The sequence below is a fragment of the Neoarius graeffei genome, chromosome 10 (assembly GCF_027579695.1).
Source record: "Neoarius graeffei isolate fNeoGra1 chromosome 10, fNeoGra1.pri, whole genome shotgun sequence".
Taxonomy (NCBI): domain Eukaryota; kingdom Metazoa; phylum Chordata; class Actinopteri; order Siluriformes; family Ariidae; genus Neoarius; species Neoarius graeffei.
Genome location: NC_083578.1, coordinates 39,467,824 through 39,491,434, shown reverse-complemented (window position 1 = coordinate 39,491,434; position 23,611 = coordinate 39,467,824). Strand labels below are relative to the sequence as shown.

The window sequence follows — 23,611 nt, the reverse complement described above, 5'->3', positions numbered from 1 at the left end:
TCTCAGCACGCAGTATTGTGGAAGCACTCTTCCACGTCATCTCCCGAGTCGGAATCTCCAAAGAGATTCTGACTGATCAAGGCACTTCGTTTATGTCACGCACACTGAGCGAACTGTATGGGTTATTGGGAATTAAGCCAATCCGCACCAGCGTTTATCACCCACAAACGGACGGTTTAGCCGAACGGTTCAACCGCACACTCAAGAATATAATTAAAAAATTCGTAAGCAAGGACACACGCAATTGGGATAAATTGCTCGAACCCCTGTTATTCGCAGTGCGAGAGGTCCCACAAGCCTCCACGGGGTTCTCCCCATTCAAATTATTATACGGGCGTAAGCCACGCGGCATCCTAGATGTACTGCAGGAAAATTGGGAGGAGGGACCTTCACCAAGCAAAAATGAAATTCAATACGTTATTGACCTGCGCGCAAAACTCCACGCACTCACACACCTAACCCAGGAGAATTTGCGGCAGGCCCAAGAACGGCAAATCCGCCTGTACGACAGGGGCACGCGCCTTAGGGAGTTCACACCGAGAGATAAAGTACTCATACTGTTGCCCACGTCAAGCTCCAAATTGGTCGCCAAATGGCAAGGACCCTTTGAGGTCATACGGCGAGTCGGGGACATTGACTATGAGGTGAGGTGAACGGACAGGGGTGGGGTGTTACAGATTTACCACCTCAATCTGCTTAAACTCTGGAACGAGGGGGTCCCCGTGGCGCTGGTATCAGTGGTTCCAGAGAAGGCGGAGCTGGGGCCGGAGGTTCAAAAAGGAACATTGACATCGCTTACCCCTGTGGAGACCACCTCTCCCCGACCCAACTCACGGAGGTTGCCCAGTTGCAGACCGAATTTTTGGACGTGTTCTTGCCCCTGCCCGGCCGCACCCGCCTCACAGAACACCACATTGAGACACCCCCGGGGGTGGTAGTGCGCAGCCGCCCTTACAGGCTACCCGAACACAAGAAAAAAGTGGTTCGGGAAGAATTCGAGGCCATGCTCGAAATGGGCATCGTTGAGGAGTCCCACAGTGACTGAAGCAGCCTGGTGGTCTTGGTTCCCAAGGCCGATGGGTCGGTCCGGTTCTGTGTGGACTATAGAAAAGTCAATGCGGTGACTAAATTTGACGCGTACCCAATGCATCGCATTGACGAGTTGCTGGATCGACTAGGCACAGCTCGCTTTTATTCGACACTGGATTTGACAAAGGGTTATTGGCAGATCCCCTTGACTCCATTATCCCGAGAAAAAATGGCCTTTTCCACACCGTTTGGCTTACACCAATTTGTCACACTTCCTTTTGGGTTGTTTGGGGCGCCCGCTACATTTCAGCAGCTTATGGACAGGGTCTTCCGCCCCCATGCCATCTACGCGGCCGCATACTTGGACGATATAATAATCTATAGTAATGACTGGCCGTGGCATCTGCAACACCTGAGGGCCGTCCTTGGGTTGCTGAGGCGAGCGGGTCTTACGGCCAACCTGAAAAAGTGTGCAATTGGACGGGTGGAAGTACGGTATCTGGGCTTCCACTTGGGCAATGGGCAGGTGCATCCCCAAATTAATAAGACAGCAGTGATTGCGGCCTGCCTGAGGCCCAAGACCAAAAAAGGGGTGAGACAGTTCCTGGGGCTGGCTGGCTACTATCGTAGATTTATACCTAATTATTCGGACATCACCAGCCCACTGACTGATCTCACTAAAAAGGGGGCACCAGATCCGGTCCAGTGGACGGAGCAATGCCAGCGGGCTTTCTCTGAGGTGAAGGCTGCACTGTGTGGGGGGCCACTGTTTCACTCCCCTGACTTTTCTCTCCCCTTTATGTTGCAGATGGACGCGTCGGACAGGGGGCTGGGGGTGGTTTTGTCCCAGGAGGTGGAGGGGGAGGATTGCCCCGTGCTGTATATCAGCAGGAAGCTGTCAGTGCATGAGGGGCGCTACAGCACAATCGAAAAGGAGTGCCTAGCCATCAAGTGGGCGGTTCTCGCCCTCCACTACTACCTGCTGGGACGCCCTTTCACCCTCTGTTCGGACCACGCGCCCCTCCAGTGGCTCCACCGCATGAAGGATGCCAACGCGCGGATCACTCGTTGGTATCTGGCACTCCAGTCCTTTAACTTCAAGGTGATCCACAGGCCGGGGGCACAGATGGTCGTGGCGGACTTCCTCTCCCATTGGGGGGGGGGGGGGTGTCGGCTGCAGTTGGGCAGTGGGGGTATGTGGCAGCGGGGGCATGGTCAAGCATCGGGTTGTGACTGAAGGGCGGAGTCAGGGAAGGTAAGTGGCAGAATCGCTACACCTAATGTCAATTAACCTGTGTTTGTGTGTCTTCCCAGCAACCACGCCCTATATAAGGAGAGAGCGAGCAGAGGAAGAGAGCTCTCTCCCTAACCAGACGGCTGATGTGTGTGTGCGTGTGTCTGAGTGTCTGGGAGAGTGAAACACTGAAAAGTGCTGAAATAAAGAGTTTTTGGAAACTCAGTTCTGGCCTGCCATACTTCTGTGCTCCACCCACCCGCGCAAAGTTTTACAATAATCAAAGTCAGGGTCATTAAACAGGAAATGGTCAGATAAGGCACAAACAGGATAGCAAAGACTATAAGCAGTAATCAAAGAACAAACTGAGTAAATAACCAAATAAACAACAAAGAATAACAAGGCTTGGTAAAGTCAGGCATGGGAACACTGAGCCTTACTTCACAAAGTCCTTGTGCTTGTGATAGTGCTTATAGAGCAGTGATGAGGCTGTGATCAGGAACAGGTGTGTGTGATAATCAGTACTCTGGAGCCTTGAGTGCAGTGAGGTGTAGGATGGTTGTTGTACTCTATAGCAGCCATATTTGAATGCCACAGCAAACTTAGAGCAGGTGCAGACATGACAAGCCTTAAAACTTTGAATGCCTTTGGGATGTGCTGGAGAATACTTTACAGAGTGGTTTGACTCTCCCTTCATCAAGACAAGATCTTAGCAAAAAATTAATGCAACTCTGGATGGAAATAAATGTCGTGACACTGCATAAGGGTGTTGAAACAATGCCACAGCAAATGTGTGCTATAATCAAAGCTAAAGGCAGTCCAATGAAATATTACAATGTGCGGCTTTTTTTTGGCCATTCATTGTATATGTAAAAACACTATGTAAAATTAATTCCACTATGTAAAATTACTTAACACTTAATTCATGTATTTTTGGATACAGTTAGGCTATTTAACATTTAAACATAATTTTAAAAAATCAGCAACAGGCATATCAACACAAACAGCTGAGAAGTAAACTTTCCACCACTACTAAGAAATATTACTTTGATACAGCTACTAATATTAATTTACTTATCTTCGTTTTAACTAGATTGAAAGGTAGGGTGGTGCAGTGGTTAGCACTGTCACCTCACAGCAAGAAGGTTCTGTGTTTGAGCCCAGTGGCTGACAGGGGCCTTTCTGTGTGGCCCCCATCAGTTTGCATGTTCTCCCCATGTCTGTGTGGGTTTTCTCGGTTTCCCCCACAGTCCAAAGACATGCAGGTTAGGTTAATTGGTGGCTCTAAATTGACACTGTGACTGCACACATAATGGTGAGTAGGTACGGGTTACTGGTTTTGGTCTAGGGGTATGATTCTTGCTTGGGGTGCAAGAGATCCCAGGTTCAAATTCTGAACGAGCCCCCAATTTTATGTTACGGCCCAGCCTAGGGGAAACTTGAGCGTAGCATAAAAGTGACTTCCCATTTCCCCACTCCCAAGGATGACCAGTGTCATAGCCGATTGCAATCCAAAACACAACTGGTTAATTTCACACAGGTAAAACTGGCATCAGGGTGAACATGGCCCAAAATAAACAAATCTGTTTTTGCTGGACAACAACAAAAAGAAAACAAAATAAAATACAGGGATCTTACCTAACTCCCTAACAAATATGAGAAAACAGAATGTAACAAAAAGAGCTTCTCACCCCAACAATTACCTGGACTGCTTTTAAGGAAGCATTTACACTGTTTACAACTCAAACACTTTAATCAATCAACTACACAACAAGGCATGTTCCAGTTGGGAGTCAGGAGAAAGTGAAGCGCATCCATTTTTTTCAGAAAGCATTTTAAAGCAGGTGAAATCAACCATGGTCCAATCAGCTGCTGCCACCTACAACTGAAAATCCTTAAAGAAAAGTCACAGGAAGAGATGAAAGGCACCCCCCTCAAGCAGAGAGGGAGAACAGCAACAACATAAAGAAATCAATAATAATACACATTATGACCCAGGGTCATAACAGTTTTTTTGAAAAAAAAAAAAAAACTTTCTTCAAAGCTTCAAATTTGGCTCAAATAGTCTTCAGACTAATCTCTATCAGGAAACAGGTGCAGACGCAAGTGCATGTAAAACAGAGCTTTATAAAAGGTGGCACAAAAATCCAAATCAGCAGGCAGAAAATCAGAATAAATGAACAGGCAGAATTCAGGTGATGAACAAAAAATGTCAACTAGAAAAGGAAATAATCAGGAATCCAGTAAACAAGGATCATATACTAGATGAGCAATGAGACAATAAACAAAGCTTAGCAATGACAGATGTGGAACAGTGAGCATATACTTTGCACTGAATAAGTGAACTGAATGTCCTTTTGGGGCTGTGTGGCTATGAAGTGATTTGAGTACAGGTGTGTGTAATCAGTAATCTGGTTAATGTGAACGTAAAAGAGTTTAGATGTTGAAGTTCTTGGTGTCCATGGTTGTAGGCCTCGCTGTATTCTGGGCATTGTAGTTTGATGCTGATTCTTGCATTGACATGACAGAACCCCCCTCCAAAGTACTATCTCTGGGATTGAGGTTTCTTGTAGGCCTATCCATAGGTTGTGGACCTAGGTGATTCAGGTGGCATATATGAAAATGCTGGCAGAGTAAGGGGTCACGCACATCATGGGCTGGGACCCAGTATTTTCCCTCTAGTCCACAGCAATACACTGTAATAAAAGTTATGTGAATGTGGTCTCAGTCTCTCTCTCTCTCTCTCTCTCTCTCTCAAATGAACGGGATTCTGACATTTCCACTTTATATTTTTGGCCTGGGGTAAACTGTGGATAACTGAAACTGAGTGGATGGATGGAGGGATAGATATTTTATATGACTGCTTTAATGACACCATGCATGCAAACAGACAGGCTCCACAAGTTTGTGAAAAACTTGATGATCCATGTTAGATCAACTCATTGGCATGTAATTTGAACATGTGCTTCAGTGGAAGGGATAAAACTCATGGAAAATCTGACCTTTTGTACATGGTCAATATCACAAATTTACTGCCATTTAAATTGTGACTTAGAGAATGTGCAACATCTTGAATACTGAATAGTCAAGATGTTGCACATTTCCTTTTTTTTTTTTGTTCTCAAATTTACAAAATCCCAGATTTTCAATGTGGTCTCAAACTTTTGGACCCCACTGTATGTACACACACACACACACACACACACACACACACAGACACACACACACACAAAATCCCAGATTTTCAATGTGGTCTCAAACTTTTGGACCCCACTGTATGTACACACACACACACACACACACACACACACACACACACACACACACACAAATCCCAGATTTTCAATGTGGTCTCAAACTTTTGGACCCCACTGTATGTACACACACACACACACACACAAGTTTGTCTAACTAGCCTTTGAAGGACCTTCTACTGACAATTATTAATGCAGTTAATTAATGCTATGCTCACACCTAAATCTAACCCTAACCTCAGTAAGGAAAATGAAACTTTTTGGGCTCTTTTTTGTTAAAAACAATAAAAACACTTTCATTGTAGGGACAATGCAAATGTTCATAAGATCAAATTGTCAGATTTTACTATCCTTGTTGGGACATTTGGTCCTTAGAAGTATATAAAAGCATGCACATACATGCATTGGGTAGGTACAGTATGTCATGGACAGAGGGAACAGGAAAGAGTTAATTACACTAGTCTTCAAATAAGGACTTACTTGGCAGCCATTTCCTTGTAGTATTTACACCTTAGCTCCTGTAACTCTGACTGGGCTTTGCTCAGTGCTGCCAACACAGAGAACATGGTTAGCTTCTTAATTTTCACTTATTATCAAGCTTGGTACATTCTGTACAGTTTGCTGTTTAAATGAGTACTAACCTGACTGAAGTGTTTTGATTCTCTCTTCTGCCTGAGCCAGTCTGACAGACAGAGCAGCTATTTCATCTGCTTCCCTAAGGAAACAAAGTGTGTTGTCCAAAATAGTAGAACATGCTACAATATTAATTAAAAATAAATAAATGAACAAACTCATTTAATATGATATTTATCCTAACCCCAAATCAGAAAAAAAAAATGTGGGATGGTATGTTGAATTTGAAAGTAAAACTGAAAACAATGATTTGTAAATAATCTTTAACCTGTATTGCATTCAAAACAATAGAATGACACAGCCAATCCTTCTCACAACACTTAAAATATCTTTAGGGACTGAAAACAGCAAGTGGTGAAGCATTTCAGTTATTTTGTCCCATTCTTCCTGCAAACAGATCTTATGGTGTGCAACAGTATGAGGTCCTCATTGTCATTTTTCATTTCTAAATTCTCCACACATTCTCTATTGCAGACAGGGAAGACAGGCACCCTCTTCTTCCACAGCTATGCCTTTGTAATGTGTGCAGAATGTGGTTTTGCTTTGCCTTGTTGAAATATCCCTGGAAAAGATGTCATCTTGACAGTAGCATATGTTGCTCCAAAATCTCAATGTACTTTTCCACATTAATGCTGCCATCACAGAAGTATAAGTTTCATTTGCCAAAGGCATGGACAACCCCATACCATGACAGACCCTGGCTTTTGGACTTGATGCTGTTAACATCAAGTCCTTTTCATCTTTGGTCTGGAGCACACTTCTTCTTGATGTCGATTTCTTAAAAAAAAAAAAAGATCTGGAACACTGATTCGTCTGACCACAATATATGTTTCCACTCTGTGATGGTCCATCCCAGATGCCTCCAAGCCTAGAGAAGTTAACAGTGCTTCTGAAAACAGTTAACATAAGGCTTCCTTTTTGCACAGTAAAGTTTTAACTGGCATTTGTGGATGTAATTCCCTATTGTAATGCTTGACAAAGGTTTGCCAAAGTACTCCCAAGCCCATGCAGTTACATAAGCTATAGATCAGGGGTCCCCAACCACGGGGCCGAGGACCAGTACCAGGCCGTGGATCATTTGGTACTGGGCCAAACAGAAAAAAATAAAAACTTTTTTTTTAAAATTGTATTTTATTTACATTAGTCTGCAGGGTATTTTATTTTGATAAATGACCACTTCCGTCTGTGCCTCTTTCCTGCACTTCTCTGTCACAGTTTTTTTTCATGCAGTGGTAAGCCCACAAGCTAACCCTAGCAAAAATGAGTAAAAAACAAACGTTTCTGGAGAGCTTCTTTGAAAAGGGGGAAAGACCCAATAATGAGACAGCAGAAGACTCCAAGATTGCAAACAAAAAGAAAGCTGCATTTAAACAAAAATACCAAGAGTCCTACTTACATTATGGTTTCATCGCAATAGGTGATTCACATGCTCCAAGCCTGCTATGTATAATATGTGGCGACCGGCTAGCCAATGAAGCCATGAAACCTTCAAAACTGCTTCGCCACATAGAAACCAAGCACCCTGCATTAACAGACAATCCTTTGGAATTTTTTGAAAGAAAAATATATGAACACAAACGACAGAAGCAATTATTGAAGGCCACTTCATCAAATGTGTCTGCACTGACAGCATCATTCTTCGTGGCTAACCACATTGCTAAAACTAAGAAGCCTATTGGTGAAGTGTTGATCCTGCCTGCTGCTAAGGACATTTGCCATGAACATTTAGGAGAGGCTGCAGTTAAAAACGTAGCAAATGTTCCTCATTTGGCTATCACCATAACTAGATGAATTGATCAAATAGTAGAGGACATCGAGGCACAATTGTTAAGCCTCACTCACAAACCGCTGTACGGGCTGCTACGGGTGGTCTACGGTAAAAAATTTGGCAAAACCATGCTTGAGACTGACATGACACTTGCATGTGTTCAGTGCTGTAGAAGGTCGCAGACTGCCTGTGGAGACTTCTGGTCATGCACATGCAAATTCTATGGGTCTTGCAACAAATCAAGAACGCATACACTACGTACAAGACCCGTACTCCTTTTGTATGCCTGAACCAAGTCAGCAGCATGGCTAGTAGGGGCTTTTTGCAATGACAGTAAGACTCATGAGTGACGCACAGTCATTGTATGAGTGACGTGCCTCAGAAATACTACACAAGTATTCCACACTTGCTACTTGTGCAGCGCACAAGACAGAAGTGCATCTCACTTTCTACCCCTATGTGTGGTGTGCACGCAGCGCATGCGACACGAGGGGCAAGACTCTGGGTATATATATGGGGGGAGGAACCAAGGAACTGATCGTGTAGCATTGTAGAAAGGAAAACCACTTCATTTGCTGTTTTTATTTGAATACATGTTTAATTTACCATGCAAACATCAAATAATAAAACATGAGTATAAGGGAATAACGTATTTTATTACACTGTAAAAAATCCCAACTAAATAGCACAACAATTTGAGCACTGAAACACACTGACTCCGAGCTACTGTCCTGCTCCTACTGAGTGGTGGGACGGGGTGTCAGGATGTCCTTGTCCTTATAACTGAGCATGGCACAATGGCCTGACAGCGATGATGGGATTGCAATGTCCTCACTCCTGGGCGTCGTTAGCTGAAACATACATGAAAATCAGCATATATAATATTAATTACATAAACATATAGATACTGAAATGAATGTTTAAAGCATGTGTATTTGCCTGTGAAAATACCTCTGGCGGGGTGCAGTGCCTTCTGCTGGCTTGAAGGCATACTTCTCCCTGTCCATGCAGGGCTTGCCAGTGCTGCTACCATAATCAAATTCTTCCTCCTCCTCCCCCTCTGCTGTTTCAGGCTGGGTTACTTCACTTTTGCTCATTTCTTCTTGGGTCCCATTTTCTAAACTTTAAACTGAAATTTAAAAAAAAAAAATTCCCACAAAATATCCAGTGTTCTTCAGTCGAAAGACAGATGCAGAATGCTGCAGACATGCTGGTTTTATACCCACTCCTGGCTTGCATCACATGCAAGTTATGAGTGATTGTAATGTGCTAATTACATGCATCACACACGCTTCACAAGAGCAGCCCGAACTCGTAGCACAGGAAACTGGTAAAATGCAAGTCTCACACACTCCACACTCACTGAACACACACTGATCACATGCATCAGATATACACTTTCCACGGGCTAACAGCGCAATTTTTCCCACGCCTTGAGGAAGTTAGGCGTGCAACCTGTACTTGACAGGTACTTTGCCCGTACTCCTCCCCCAAACTTTCCCCCGGGCTCACCACGACCCTGCGGCATGGCTGCGAGCTACCAAACCGTGCGACCCATGTGTGTCCAAAACACAGGGCAGGTTGTGAGTGAGGCTTTAGAGAGGCTTAAATGAGTCACCATGGTACGCAATCCAGGTTGACCATCTACCGATGTTGACATGGCAATAATGCTAGTTTCTGTGCGATATATTTTTCAGGAGGATGTGCATGAGGATATGTTATGTGCATTATTTTTGCCAACCAACACCACAGCTGCTGTAATTACATTTACATTATATAAAATTAAATTACATATTATGCACTTTGTTTTGTTATGTGTTATCCCCCCCCCCCCCCCCCAATCTGTGGAAAAATTGTCTTGCGTGAAACCAGTCTGAGGTGCAAAAAAGGCTGGGGGCTGCTGCTATAGATGAATGGCTCTTGATGCCATGCTGTCTGAGAGGTTAGAGCTCACAGGTATTCAGCTTAGGCTTGCATCCTTGCCTTTTACACACCAAAATTACTTCAGAGTCCTTGAATCATTTAATGATATTTTGCACCAGTGTAAGAGAAATTGTGTCTTCAGGTCACAATACATCCCAGGATCAAGTACCAGTGCAGCACTCAGAAGAAGCACCAAAAAAGGAGCTTCCATACCAGAGCAGGTAATGCCAGAAAGAGGAGAAACAAGGTCACGCGGATGTGAAAGAGAATCCTGAAGTCCGTCAGTTTGAGAACATGAACAAAAAGTTCTTACTGGTGTGGGCTGTGGATCAACTGCTTGAGAAAATTTCCAGATCAACCCTAAAAGACCCCCTTTAGTGCACTGTATTAGGGTATTGTGGGAGCCTTGAGTTCCTTGGTACAAACTACGTACTTCCTTTTTGCAACCTTGAGCTCCCTGGTACTGTACAAGAGATGTATTTTGAAGTAAAATATTTGTTTTTTATTTTCTTGCTCATAAGTGATGCTGGATGAGGAAGGGTCAACAGTGGCAGGCTATGATGAAAACGAAAAATACCAGTCCATATCTGGTCTAACACTTAGACTCCTCCTGAAAAGAAATACATTTTTCTTAGCACAGAAAGACTTGTGTTTTAACTAAAAAAATTGATTGAACTAAAATCCCTGGCAAGAAGCCAAGAGGTAATAGTCAATATACACCATTTGTCCTTATCTAAATGGAAAAAGGAATCTAGGAAGATGGATATTTTTTTAAAATGGCCCATCAATACAGACACAAGCAATAGTCATCCATTTTAGAGAACATGTGGCTTAAATTTGTAACTACTTAAAAATAAGAGGGAAGAAAGATGAACAATCTTACCAAAAAGCATGAGATCAAACTTAACTATTTCCAAAATGGCGGTGAAACAAGACAAAAGATCCCAATGGGGATTCATAGTCAAAAATAAAAACAGTCTGGACTGATAAAGGACCAGCAGAAGATACAGCTCAACATGCTGTGGTAAAAGGTCTAAGTAGAGATTCTCCAGTTGGACAGAGAAAGAAAATTAGAGGAAATAAATTGGGTAACAGACAGAGAATATTGCTACAATGCTAGGACAGAAGAATTGGATGTTTGGGGACAAAATGGGTCTGTAAATGCTAAGAAAAAGCCTTTAAAACAGCAAACCATTTGGCAACAGATAGACAAACTGAGGAAAGAAATAAGTTAATAACTTTCACCAAGTTAGTCATATCAAACAGAGCATGGAAGCAGCTACAGGGAACCTCAAAATAGACCAGTTGCTCAAACAAAACAGAGTAATTAAAGCTACCTCAGAAGATGTTTTGCAGAAATAGGTTGTATTCAGTCATATGACTTTTGCCTGTGAGTTTATTTCCGGTGAATGAAGTGGTGGTCAGGCAAACCAATTTGACTGCGATTATGCAAAGAGCTAGTGAAACCTCTGACTATTTTCACAGTTTAGAAACCAATGCACAATCAAGATACCTTCAGAAAGTTGCTCTTTGTGATGGGATAGATCTTTCACATTCACAAAGAAGGATTTTTCCTAGGAGTTGAAAACTTATCCATCCGTTGAGTTCCCAAACATCTCAAACTACCTGGTGCTGCAAACATCATTGTACATGGACAAGCAGATGAAAACCTGGAAGAGCATGGAGGTATCCAACTTTTTATATGTGGCTGGGTTAAAGATTTGGAGACGAAGACACTACAAGATAAATCCTGTCTTGTTTATACCCAGGGAAGTAAGAATTTTTGGGCTTTTTGTACGCATCTTTGTAATATTTGCTAGGATGTTACAAGTTTTAGTATCAGGTGTAAACAAACCACAGCCACTCAATTCTAAATCCTCTTTCCTCTTCTCTTCTGGGTAAATCATTCACAAAGATTGACAGAAACACCTTTAAAGACCTGGGTACTGGCGAAACAGGATGGAGAAGTTATCACGGCTCACTGTAACTGCATGGCCGGATAAGAAGTTTCATGCTGTTAGCTTGTGAGCTCTGCTTTTGTGTTTATGTGGATTGTCTCAATTATCTTATCTATCTAGTTCAGTGTAGAAGCACAATCTACATCATCGTCCTAATAAAGACTGCTAGGACATCCTCATAAATAAAGTTAACATACACGTTCATTTACAATATAGCGACCACGATCAAACAGTAAACAAACACATCTGAGGACTTATGCATCTCCTGAACTTCAAAACATCACAAAATAACATAAAATGGTGAGAAAAGTGACTTGCAAATTCAAACTAAATAAATCAGAGGAATTTACAAACCTTTCATAAAGTGATTACCGCAAACTCAAGCATTCATCTGCTCGGCTCCCTTTGATTGCAGCGACAGGTTCAAGAGCCACCTTTCTTGTCATCTCCTACTAGCTACAGATGGCTACACAGGAGGAATAATATGGCCCAGATAGAAGCATTTACCATTAAATGCCTCAAAGAATTGTTCAGGATGTGGAAAAGACCACAGAGAGTAAGAGCAGATACTGTTTTTGTTATCAGAGGAAAAGAAATGGAGGATTTCTTAAATGAAGTAGAGGTTGAGTTAATCAAAGTTCTAAAATACTAACTAGCTTCTAAGGGAATAGCTGAAAGAGCAATGAGAAATGTTAAAAATTAATTGAGAAAAAATTAAGAAAATGGGTGAATGGGACCAATTAACTGATGAGTGTCTCCATTATCTCAACCCTAGATCTAACCAGACTATTAAGAGGGAAGAAATAAGAGCAATAATGAATCCCCTGAAGGTTGGAGATGCAATCTATATCATTAAAGAGCAAAAAAAGGGAAGGTTCAAACAAACCTTCAAAGGACAGAGTAAAGAAGGTCTTAGGAACCAACTTAGTCCTTTTAGTGTTAGGACTGGGACTGTTTCGGCCTCTAGAGGCCGCTGTTATTTCCTTTTCTTGTCATGTTTGTTTTGGCCTCTAGAGGCCGCCACTGTTCCTGTGTTTTGTGTTTGTGTTGATTGCCTGTTTGTCTTCATTGTCATCACCTGTGTTCAATTTATTTTGTGTATAAATACTCCTGCTCCGGTTTCCCCCACAGTCCAAAGACATGCAGGTTAGGTTAACTGGTGACTCTAAATTGACCGTAGGTGTGAATGTGAATGGTTGTCTGTGTCTATGTGTCTGCCCTGTGATGACCTGGCGACTTGTCCAGGGTGTACCCCGCCTTTCGCCCGTAGTCAGCTGGGATAGGCTCCAGCTTGCCTGCGACCCTGTAGAAGGATAAAGCGGCTAGAGATAATGAGATGAGATGAGATAAATACTCCTCTGTTTGTTCCCTAGTCACGGAGTCTTTATGCTATGTTGTTAGTGCTAGTTCCCTCTGTCCCATGTACCTTGCCTGTGTCTTAGTATTCTTGGTTTTGTTGCTTTCTTTTGGACTTTGTGGATTTTGTTTTGACCTTTGGATCTTCTGAGCGTTTGAGTTTTTGCCTCTTCTTTTCTTAGTTGGATTTTGGACATTGAACCTTGGGATATTTTTATTTTTGTATATCTTCTGAGCTTTGGATTATTCTTTTTGTTTTTTCCCTTGGATTGTATATATTGTAAATAAACTGTTTTTGATACTCTACTTTCACCTCACGCCTCTGCACTTGAGTCATCCCCCTGGTGGCCTAGTGGGGGTTTGCTGGATTATCACACCAGCGACCCGGGTTCGAATCCCAGCAAAACCCTAACAGAAAGACTCCGTCATGACCGACTCAGCAGAGGAGTCTTCAACGGTCTACCCAGGCAACCTTCAGGGAATTATGGCAGCTTTGACATGCTACGGAGCTACCATGGACACTCAGGGACGAACACTTGCAAGACGAACACTTGCAAGCCAACGTGAGGCCCTTGCTCACCACGAGGTACTGCTTCAGCAAATTGGGAAAACCCTGGCACAGCTGACTCCTCTGCCTGCATCTCCTCATCCTGATCCGGCTCCTGCGCCTCCCGCCACGCTGCCTCCTTCACCTTGCGAACCCAGCCTTCCTGCACCACAGAGGTATGACAGCAAGCACGGTGAGTGCTGGGAGTTCCTTACCCAGTGCCAACTCACCTTTGAGCCCCAGCCTACCACCTACACTACGGATCGCCGCAAGATTGCCTTTGTGATAACCTTGTTAGCTGGTAAGGCACGAGCATGGGCAACAGCTATCTGGCAGAGACGGGGACCCGAGTGCTCTGATTTCGAACCGTTTACTGAAGAGATGCTTCGGGTCTTTGATCAGGCAGACATCAGTACAGACGCAGCCAGAAAGCTCATGTCTATCCAGCAAGGAGGAAGCGTCGCAGACTACGCCATATCGTTTTGGACGCTCGCAGCAGTCAGCGGATGGAATGAGGCTGCCCTGGTTTCAGCCTTTCACCATGGTTTGTCTGACCCCATCAAAGATGGCCTGGCCTCTATCGGATGCCCAAGTGACCTTGAAACACTGATCTCATATGCTATTCATCTGGACAACAGGATTAGAGAACGCCGCAAGTCCTGAGTCTCCCCGGCCTCACTGTCTCAACATGGAGCCCGTCTACCTCCTCCAGTGACTGTCCAAAACCCATGCAAGTGGGCCGTACTCACCTCTCCACATCTGAGAGGGAGCGCAGAAGGAGGGACAAGTGCTGCATCTACTGTGGCAAGCCTGGCCACTTCCGAGCATCATGTCCCGAGCTCTCGGGAAAAGGACCGCCCTGTCCAGCCGAGGGAGGGTTGTGACGGGGCCTACCCTCTCTCCCTGGCCAAGGAGTCTACATCCCGGTCTCCATCTCCTGGGGTGAGTCCGTCCACTCTTGTCAAGCCTTGTTAGACTCCGGGGCGGCTGGAAACTTTATGGATGTCAACTTCACCCAAAGTATCAATGTTCCTACTGCTCCTCTTGAAATCCCACTGTCTGTGTCTGCCCTCGATGGCCAAGCGTTAGGTGATGGAAGAGTCACCCAAGTTACTTCTCCAGTCTTTCTCCAGTCTCAAGGTCACAAGGAAGAGATATTCCTGCATCTTATTCATTCACCAGAGTTCCCAGTGATTCTAGGCCTTCCTTGGCTTACCCGCCACAACCCTCGCATAGACTGGGTAACAAGCCAGGTCGTGCAATGGGGCCCTGTGTGCCATGCCTCTTGTCTGCTCTCTAGCTCTCCTGTGTCTCCTGCCGAGCCCCCTGATCTCACCGAGCTATCTCAAGTTCCCACAGAGTACTGGGCTTTGAAGGAGGCATTTAGCAAAAGCAAGGCCACCGTTCTTCCTCCGCACCGGGCCTACGACTGTGCCATCGACTTGCTCCCTGGGACTACCCCTCGTCATGGCAGACTGTTCTCCCTCTCTCAGCCAGAACGCAAGGCCACGGAGGAATACCTCAAGGATGCCCTGGCCTCTGGGTTCATTCGACCCTCCACTTCACCTGCTGGTGCCAGCTTCTTCTTTGTTGGCAAGAAGGATGGGGGGCTCCGACCATGTATTGACTACAGGGGCCTGAACAAGATCACGGTGCGCAACCGCTATCCCCTTCCGCTGATGTCCACAGCTTTCGACCTGCTCCAAGGCGCCACCGTCTTCACTAAGTTGGACTTACGGAATGCATACCACCTCATCCGTATCCGACAGGGAGACGAGTGGAAGACTGCCTTTAACACCCCGTCAGGGCACTACGAGTACCAGGTGATGCCCTTCAGACTCACCAACGCACCAGCTGTTTTTCAGGCCCTTATCAACGACGTCTTGAGGGACATGATCAATCAACACATGTTCGTCTACCTTGATGACATCTTAATATTCTCTAAGACCTTGCAGGAGCACTGCCACCATGTCTGCCAGGTTCTCCAGAGGCTGCTATGGAACAATCTGTTTGCGAAGGCCCAGAAGTGCGAGTTTCATGTCCCTGAGGTCTCCTTCCTGGGATTTATCATACGAACGGGACAACTCCAAATGGACCCAGCCAAGACCCTGGCCGTCCAGGACTGGCCCACTCCCAAGTCCGTCAAGGAGGTACAGCGGTTCTTAGGTTTCGCTAACTTTTACCGCAAGTTCGTCAGGAACTTCAGTTCCATAGCAGCACCCATGTCAGATCTCACCAAAAGGACTGGTGGATCTTATGTCTGGTCTCCTCAGGCAGAAAAGGCTTTTAAAGACCTCAAGCGCCGCTTCTGCACGGCACCCATCCTGGTCCTCCCGGACAATTCTCAACCATTCATCGTCGAGGTGGACGCCTCGGACAGCGGTGTCAGCGCAGTCCTATCCCAACGCTCGGAGGGTAAGCTGCACCCCTGCGCATACTTCTCCCACCACCTATGCCCTGCGGAGTCCCGGTATGATGTGAGGGATCGGGAACTGCTTGCGGTGAAACTGGCCCTTGAGGAGTGGAGGCACTGGCTGGAAGGAGCGCAACATCCATTCCTGGTTTGGACGGACCACAAGAACCTGGAGTACCTCCAACAAGCCAAGAGGCTGAACCCACGACAGGCTAGGTGGGCCTTGTTTTTCAGCCGGTTTAATTTCACCCTATCTTACCGCCCGGGCTCTAAGAACACCAAACAGGACGCGCTCTCCAGGCTGTTCTCGCCCAACAACAGGGAGAGTGAGGTTGGGCCTATTATCCCTGTGTCCCAGATTGTTGCCCCTGTCCGCTGGGGTATTGAGGAGACCGTTTGACAAGCTCAACGCCAGGACCCTGGTCCTGGGACGGGGCCACTGGGCCTCCTGTACGTCCCTCGTCAAGCCCGGGCCAAGGTTCTCCAGTGGGGTCACTCTTCCCCTCTCACCACCCACCCGGGAGCTCGGAGGACCCTGGACTTCTTGAAGAGATGCTTCTGGTGGCCTAACATGGAGAAGGAAGTGAGGTCATTCGTCCTGTCCTGTGATATCTGCACCAGAACCAAGAACCCATGACAGCGTCCCCAGGGTCTCCTGCATCCTACGCCTATTCCCCGGCATCCCTGGTCCCATGTGGCAGTTGACTTCATTACAGGCCTGCCAGACTCTCAAGGTAACACTGTCATTTTGGTTTTTGTCGACAGATTCTTGAAGGCCTGCCACTTCATACCACTGTGCAAACTCCCTTCTGCTCTTGAAACAGCCAAACTTATTTTTAATCATGTCTTCCAAGTCTTTGGTCTCCCACAGGACATCGTCTCAGACCGGGGGCCCCAGTTCTCCTCCCGAGTGTGGCACGGGTTTTGCAAGCTCATCGGAGCCACTGCCAGCCTCTCCTCTGGGTTCCACCCCCAGTCCAATGGCCAGACGGAGAGGCTCAACCAGGACCTGGAAACCACCCTGCGAGGCCTGGCTATGGATAACCCGACATCGTGGAGCACCTGGCTGCCATGGGCAGAGTACGCCCACACCACCCTGCAGTCATCGGCCACCAAGCTGTCGCCGTTCCAGTGCCAATTCGGGTTCCAGCCACCTCTGTTCCCAGACCAGGAGGAGGACGCTGGGGTGCCCTCGGTCAACCAATATGTGAGATGGTGTCACAAGACCTGGAGCAAGGTCAGGAGGACCCTCATCCAGACCTCCAGAACCAACCAGACTCAGGCCAACCGCCATAGAAGGCTTGCCCACGTTTTCCGCCTTGGGCAGCGGGTTTGGCTGTCCACCAAGGACCTTCCGCTACGGGTGGAGAACAGCAAGCTTGCTCCTCGCTACATTGGCCCCTTCAAAGTTGTGCGCAGGGTGAACCCTGTCTCCTACCGGCTCCAGTTACCACGAACGCTAAGAATCAACCCCACATTCCATGTTTCCCTGTTGCGGCCCATATTGTCGTCCATGTATGCCCCTGCCCCTAGGAATCCCCCGCCCCCCCACATCTTCCAGGGTCAGACTGTGTTCACTGTGCATCGCCTGCTTGACTCCCGCCGGGTCCGCGGTGGGCTCCAATATTTAGTGGACTGGGAGGGCTATGGCCCTGAGGAGTGCTGCTGGGTCCCAGCTCAGGACATATTAGATAAGGAACTTTGTCGGGACTTCCATTCGGCCCATCCGGATCGCCCTGGGAACGTCAGGAGACGCTCCTGGGGGGGGGGGGGGGGGGGTCCTGTTAGGACTGGGACTGTTTTGGCCTCTAGAGGCCGCTGTTATTTCCTTTTCATGTCATGTTTGTTTTGGCCTCTAGAGGCCGCCACTGTTCCTGTGTTTTGTGTTTGTGTTAATTGCCTGTTTGTCTTCATTGTCGTCACCTGTGTTCAATTTATTTTGTGTATAAATACTCCTCTGTTTGTTCCCTAGTCACGGAGTCTTTATGCTATGTTGTTAGTGCTAGTTCCCTCTGTCCCATGTACCTTGCCTGTGTCTTAGTATTCTTGGTTTTGTTGCTTTCTTTTGGACTTTGTGGATTTTGTTTTGACCTTTGGATCTTCTGAGCGTTTGAGTTTTTGCCTCTTCTTTTCTTAGTTGGATTTTGGACATTGAACCTTGGGATATTTTTATTTTTGTATATCTTCTGAGCTTTGGATTATTCTTTTTGTTTTTTCCCTTGGATTGTATATATTGTAAATAAACTGTTTTTGATACTCTACTTTCACCTCACGCCTCTGCACTTGAGTCATTCCCCTGGTGGCCTAGTGGGGGTTTGCTGGATTATCACACCAGCGACCCGGGTTCGAATCCCAGCAAAACCCTAACATTTAGAGTACAACAGTGTCTGGTCAAATAGGAATTTAACATGAAGCAAAAAGAAATAGAGAGGCTGATCATCAACCAAAAAGGTACAGTCATAGTGACTGGAGGCCCAAATGCCTTGCTCTGAAAGCTAAGACCCAAAGAGGACAAGGCCAGTTATGGACAGGAGATGATGAGGAAGAACAGTCCAAAAAGCAGACAAGTGTATTTGCAGCATAGCATGCAGTGACATCCTTAGGGACGGCCCTACAGGAGTCATTATAAACGTTAAGCCATGTCTCCCACTTATTACAAACCACTGGGATTGGATGGATGTAGACTCCCCCTGCAAAGTAGGGTCCATGGTTGTATGTGGGAAATGTAGGCTAAAATGCCACAGAGTTCTCATCAAGGAATTTTCCATGACTTCTGATGGGACTGCCTGAAGTGCCCAGGATGCATAGAAAGGTGTACCCTGCTAGGGACTCCTTGTACCTGTGGCTGGAATGGGAAGATTGGGTTAAATGCATGAGGTGCACTCATTTAACGGACAAAAACATTCTCAGAGTGGTAAGTGCCAAAGACATAGCAAGTACTATAAAAAGCATAAGACCAATATAATTTGTTAAATCCTTACTCAAGGAACAAAGAGAAAGGGCATGACCCCAGCCAGAGAACACAAGCTTAATTTGCATTTGGACAACCTATTCCCTGAAAGGAACAGGTGAGAAGTCAGTGATGAGACTGGGCCTAGCATGTCAACCCCTTATGAATGAACAATTAAGTACCACTCAGCTGGGCTGGATCAATGGGATCTGGGAATTGAGTACTAGTGGTGGACCACTGTGCACCAGAATCCTGAAACGGGGGGTTGAAAATAAAACCTCAGGGTTTATGGCCCTGAAGCTAACTGGACAACCTTGGGAGGAGTTAATCCCTAATAACATTCAGCAGCTCATGGGATGGATTAGAGTGTTATACAGGTCCTTAATGGAGGCTCTTTCAAGGTCAAAAGGGGATGGGTACCTTCAGGTGTCCCCTACTAGACTTCATTCACAAAACATGATAAGTACCTCCCTGGACTGTTACTCCAGAGTAACGAAGCGCTACAAGAAATGAAAAAAGGTAACTTGGTTCTCCTGAAGCACTGGCCAAGAGAAGGAGAGGAGTCCATGGTGTCCAGCACACCAGGAGACCCAGGAACCAGGTATGTTGCCCTAAATTCAACATGCAGCATATATGAACTCTGACAGGGAGTATCTTGCAAGATGCATGAATTGGATACACAACCTATGGCAACACCAGCAGAAGAGGCTAAGCTTAAGAAGAAAGGACTAAAAAGAATCCCTAACATATACAAAAGAAAATATAAAAAGGCATAAAAAGGAGTTTGGAGCCACCAAAACCATAGCTCCACACTAATTACTCTCTCCATCCCTTACAGAAACAAGAACTGGACAAAATGAAGAGGGAAGAGGAATGGAGAGAAGAGGAGGAGAGACTCATACAGATAGTATGTAGGGATAGGAAACCTAGAAACAAAATGGCAAAAAGCATGCCTAATTTTCTTCTCCCTGGACTGACCACTCTACCTAATTCTAATGATGGTCCTTGGATAACTACTAAAGTAACAGTAACCCATTATACCTGGACACCATATAAGTCAACAATCATTCAGAACATTACCTCTTGTCCAAAACCTTTAAATTGTAGTGACATTAAAAATCCTTAGATACACTCTAAAGGCGACTCCTTTAGAGTTTAAACCTGAGATAAAGAGAAAAAGAAATAAGAAAAAGAAACGGGTGCTGACCCTGAGGCAGAATTCAAGACAGGGTGTAAGAGAAATTGTGCCTTCAGCCACAGGATCAAGCAGCAGCACAGCACTCAGAGGAAGCACCAAAAAAGGAGTTTCTGCACCAGAGCAGACAAGCCAGAAATAGGAGAAACAAGGTCAAGAAGATGCAAAAGAGATTCCTGACACTATAGTCGAGATGCCATCAGTTCAAGAGCATGAACAAAAAGCTCAGACTGGTGCAGGTTGTGGACCAACTGATTGAGAGTTTCCAGATCAACCCTAAAAGGCCCACTTTAGTCCATTGTATAAAGGTATTGTGAGAGCCGTGATCTCCTTAGTACAAAGTCTGTACTTACTTTGCAACCTTGATCTCCTTGGTACAAGAGATATGTCATAAAATTATTTTTGTTTTTCTTTGCTTGCTCATAACTGTAAAAGAAGGGGGTTAACAGCTAATTGCAGGTCTTTAGCTGCTGTTGTTCAGATCCTTCATTTGTTCTACCTTTTTTAAAATCCGCTTAGTATTGAGCATGGCTCTAACTACAGCATAGCTTTTGATTTATTAGGTTTAAATCATGTAGCTGCTTAACTCCAAGGAGGAGTGCCCTCCGTGTGATAAACTTTCTATTTTGCTACCTTTTATTATTGTAAGACTTGAAGATATATTGTTAAATTACTTCAATAATAAACTGAAGCCTCCTTTGAGGTTATTTGATAAAAGACAAAAATCCTGCATCTGGACTGATTCTTTTCACTGACCTCTCAAGATTCCATTTTATAGACGTAAAATATGGGAAGGACGCCACTCTTCCTTATATTCTGTACTCTACCCATTTTAGCTTGAAGTAAGAACTGACTTTGCTTTTACAACTTCTCTGGCAACACCACAGAGGTATCCAAATTCCTTCATATCTTTCTTTCAATTTTTAAACATTTCAATAACTTTCTGACATATTTGTTGACAAACTGGAGATCCTCAGCCAACTTTTGCTCCTCAAAGACTAGGCCTTTCCTGGATACTGATTTTGTGCCAAATTATGATTACAATCACCTGTTGACATCACCTGTTTCAAATCACATAATTATTTAATTGTTTTACCTCATTACTAGCCATAAATTGCCACAGTCCCAACATTTTTTGGAATGTGTTGCAGGCCTGAAATGCAGAAATGGATGTATATTAAAGGGATCCTCCAGCAGATTGATTCTCAAACTTATTTTAAGTAGTTGCAAATTTCAAAAATCAAACTTTCATTTTCAGAGACTGGGTGGCACGATGGTTTAGTGGTTAGCGCTGTCGCCTCACAGCAAGAAGGTCCGGGTTCGAGCCCCGTGGCCTGCGAGGGCCTTTCTGTGTGGCATTTGCATGTTCTCCCCGTGTCTGCATGGGTTTCCTCTGGGTGCTCCGGTTTCCCCCACAGTCCAAAGACATGCAGGTTAGGTTAACTGGTGTCTCTAAATTGACCGTAGGTGTGAGTGTGAATGGTTGTCTGTGTCTATGTGTCAGCCCTGTGATGACCTGGCGACTTGTCCAGGGTGTACCCCACCTTTCACCCGTAGTCAGCTGGGATAGGCTCCAGCTTGCCTGCGACCCTGTAGAAGGACAAAGCGGCTAGAGATAATGAGATGAGATTTTCGGAGACCAAATAGTGTTCAAGAAAAATGAATTTTCTTTAAAATGCCAGATGGGCTTCCTGCAGTGGTGATGTATGTGATGATGTCAGGTAGTGGTCGCTTGGTTCAACTCAGCTGTTTATATTCTCTATTTACATCGTAGTTTTGCTAGTTTTATAAGTATTTTACTGAATTTATTGGTTTTTAAATAAGTATGCCTCATTGTGTAGCATATAAATGCTACAATGATGCTAAAAAGAAAACACAAGCTAGAAATAGACTGCATTTCTGCAGAGGAAATACAAAATGTGCTTGCTCAGCTGTGGCAGAGTATCACCGACAGAAACTGGATCAGATATGAGACTTCGCACTGCAAAATCTTTTTTTTTTCCCACATGATCTACAGAAAGTGTGTGTGGCAAAGTGTGCCTAGTGTGTATAGTGTAGTGTGTGTGGCTGCATGCTCTAAAATCTCGGTTTTGAGTGGCTCAGCGTGCAGCTGAGCTCTAAAGTCTGTTTTAAACCATGCCACACATTCTTTGTTAATACCTATGTTAACACATTCTTTGTTAATGTATACCTATGCCTAAATTTAGTTCCAGTCTGGAGCAGTCACACCACAACTATAATCTCGTCTATAATATCAGTTGGTCCTGCCACTCAGGCAAATAAATGCATGCAACTTAGGAATAGTTATGGAAGTTTTTTCCAAGTAGTAGCACATTATTCTGGGACATAATATACAGCTTGGACTTCAAAACAACCCATGCAAATACTCTGGTGGTTGACAAAATACAGATAGGTAATGGGCTATGGAAATATAATAAAAAAGGATACAAAATATGGAGTGGTTACGGATTTTAATATGGATACATCACAGATGCTAATAACTTATGGACTGGTCACGGACGTTTAGTATATGACAGATTGGTTACGGATTCATACAAATGATGCATGACAGATAAAAAATTAAGAAGTATAAAACAGTTAAATGTTTGGACTGCTGAATTTCATAATTAAAATATCATACCTGCATTTATATGTTTACTTTATTAATTTACCATTGATATTTCGTGGAAAATCACATATCCATGAATAAAAGATCCATGCTTTGTATTATATTTTTTTACTTTCCATGAATCTGTATTCCATGACTTTATGATGCAACAAGGATGTACAAAGATGCCCGGGAAAAACAGCACATGCTCAGACGTCGTCACATGTAAACAATTACCTGATTGGTCAGATGTTTTATCGGATCAGGTGCAGGCCTGGAAAAATCGCTCCAGAAGCAAGCTCACCGATACTGATAAAACCAGACCTGGGCTAAAGGTATCATTATTGGTCTGGTGTGACCACCAACCATACAAACTGCAGGGAACCAATTTATTTATAGTTATTATAGTTGTAGTTATAGTTATCAGTATTGTGGGACCGGGCCTTAAACCGAGATTTTAGAGCGTGCAGCCACACACAGTATGCACACTACACACACTGTGCCACACACGCTTTCTGTAGATCATGTGAAAAAGAAAAAGTTTTGCAGCATGAACTTTCATGTCTGATCCAGTTTCTGTCAGTGAAACTTTGCCACACACACTTTCTGTAGATCATGTGAAAAAAAAAAAAAAGGTTTTGCAGTGCAAAGTCTCATGTCTGATCCAGTTTCTGTTGGTGACACTTTGCAACACACACACACACACTTTGCCAGACACGCTTTCTGCATAGTGTGAAAAAAAT

At 44.7% G+C, this 23,611-nt stretch overlaps 1 protein-coding gene across 1 annotated transcript in view; it reads right to left on the bottom strand.

Moving 5' to 3' along the window:
* cux2b (cut-like homeobox 2b) overlaps nt 1-23,611 on the bottom strand; it is a 643,825-nt gene that overhangs the window by 96,898 nt on the left and 523,316 nt on the right. Inside the window, exons 7-8 of the mRNA XM_060931785.1 lie at nt 6,159-6,232; nt 5,998-6,064 (exon numbers count right to left, since the gene is read on the bottom strand). Of these exons, the coding sequence (XP_060787768.1) occupies nt 5,998-6,064; nt 6,159-6,232 (141 nt within the window). The remainder of the gene's footprint in view (nt 1-5,997; nt 6,065-6,158; nt 6,233-23,611) is intronic.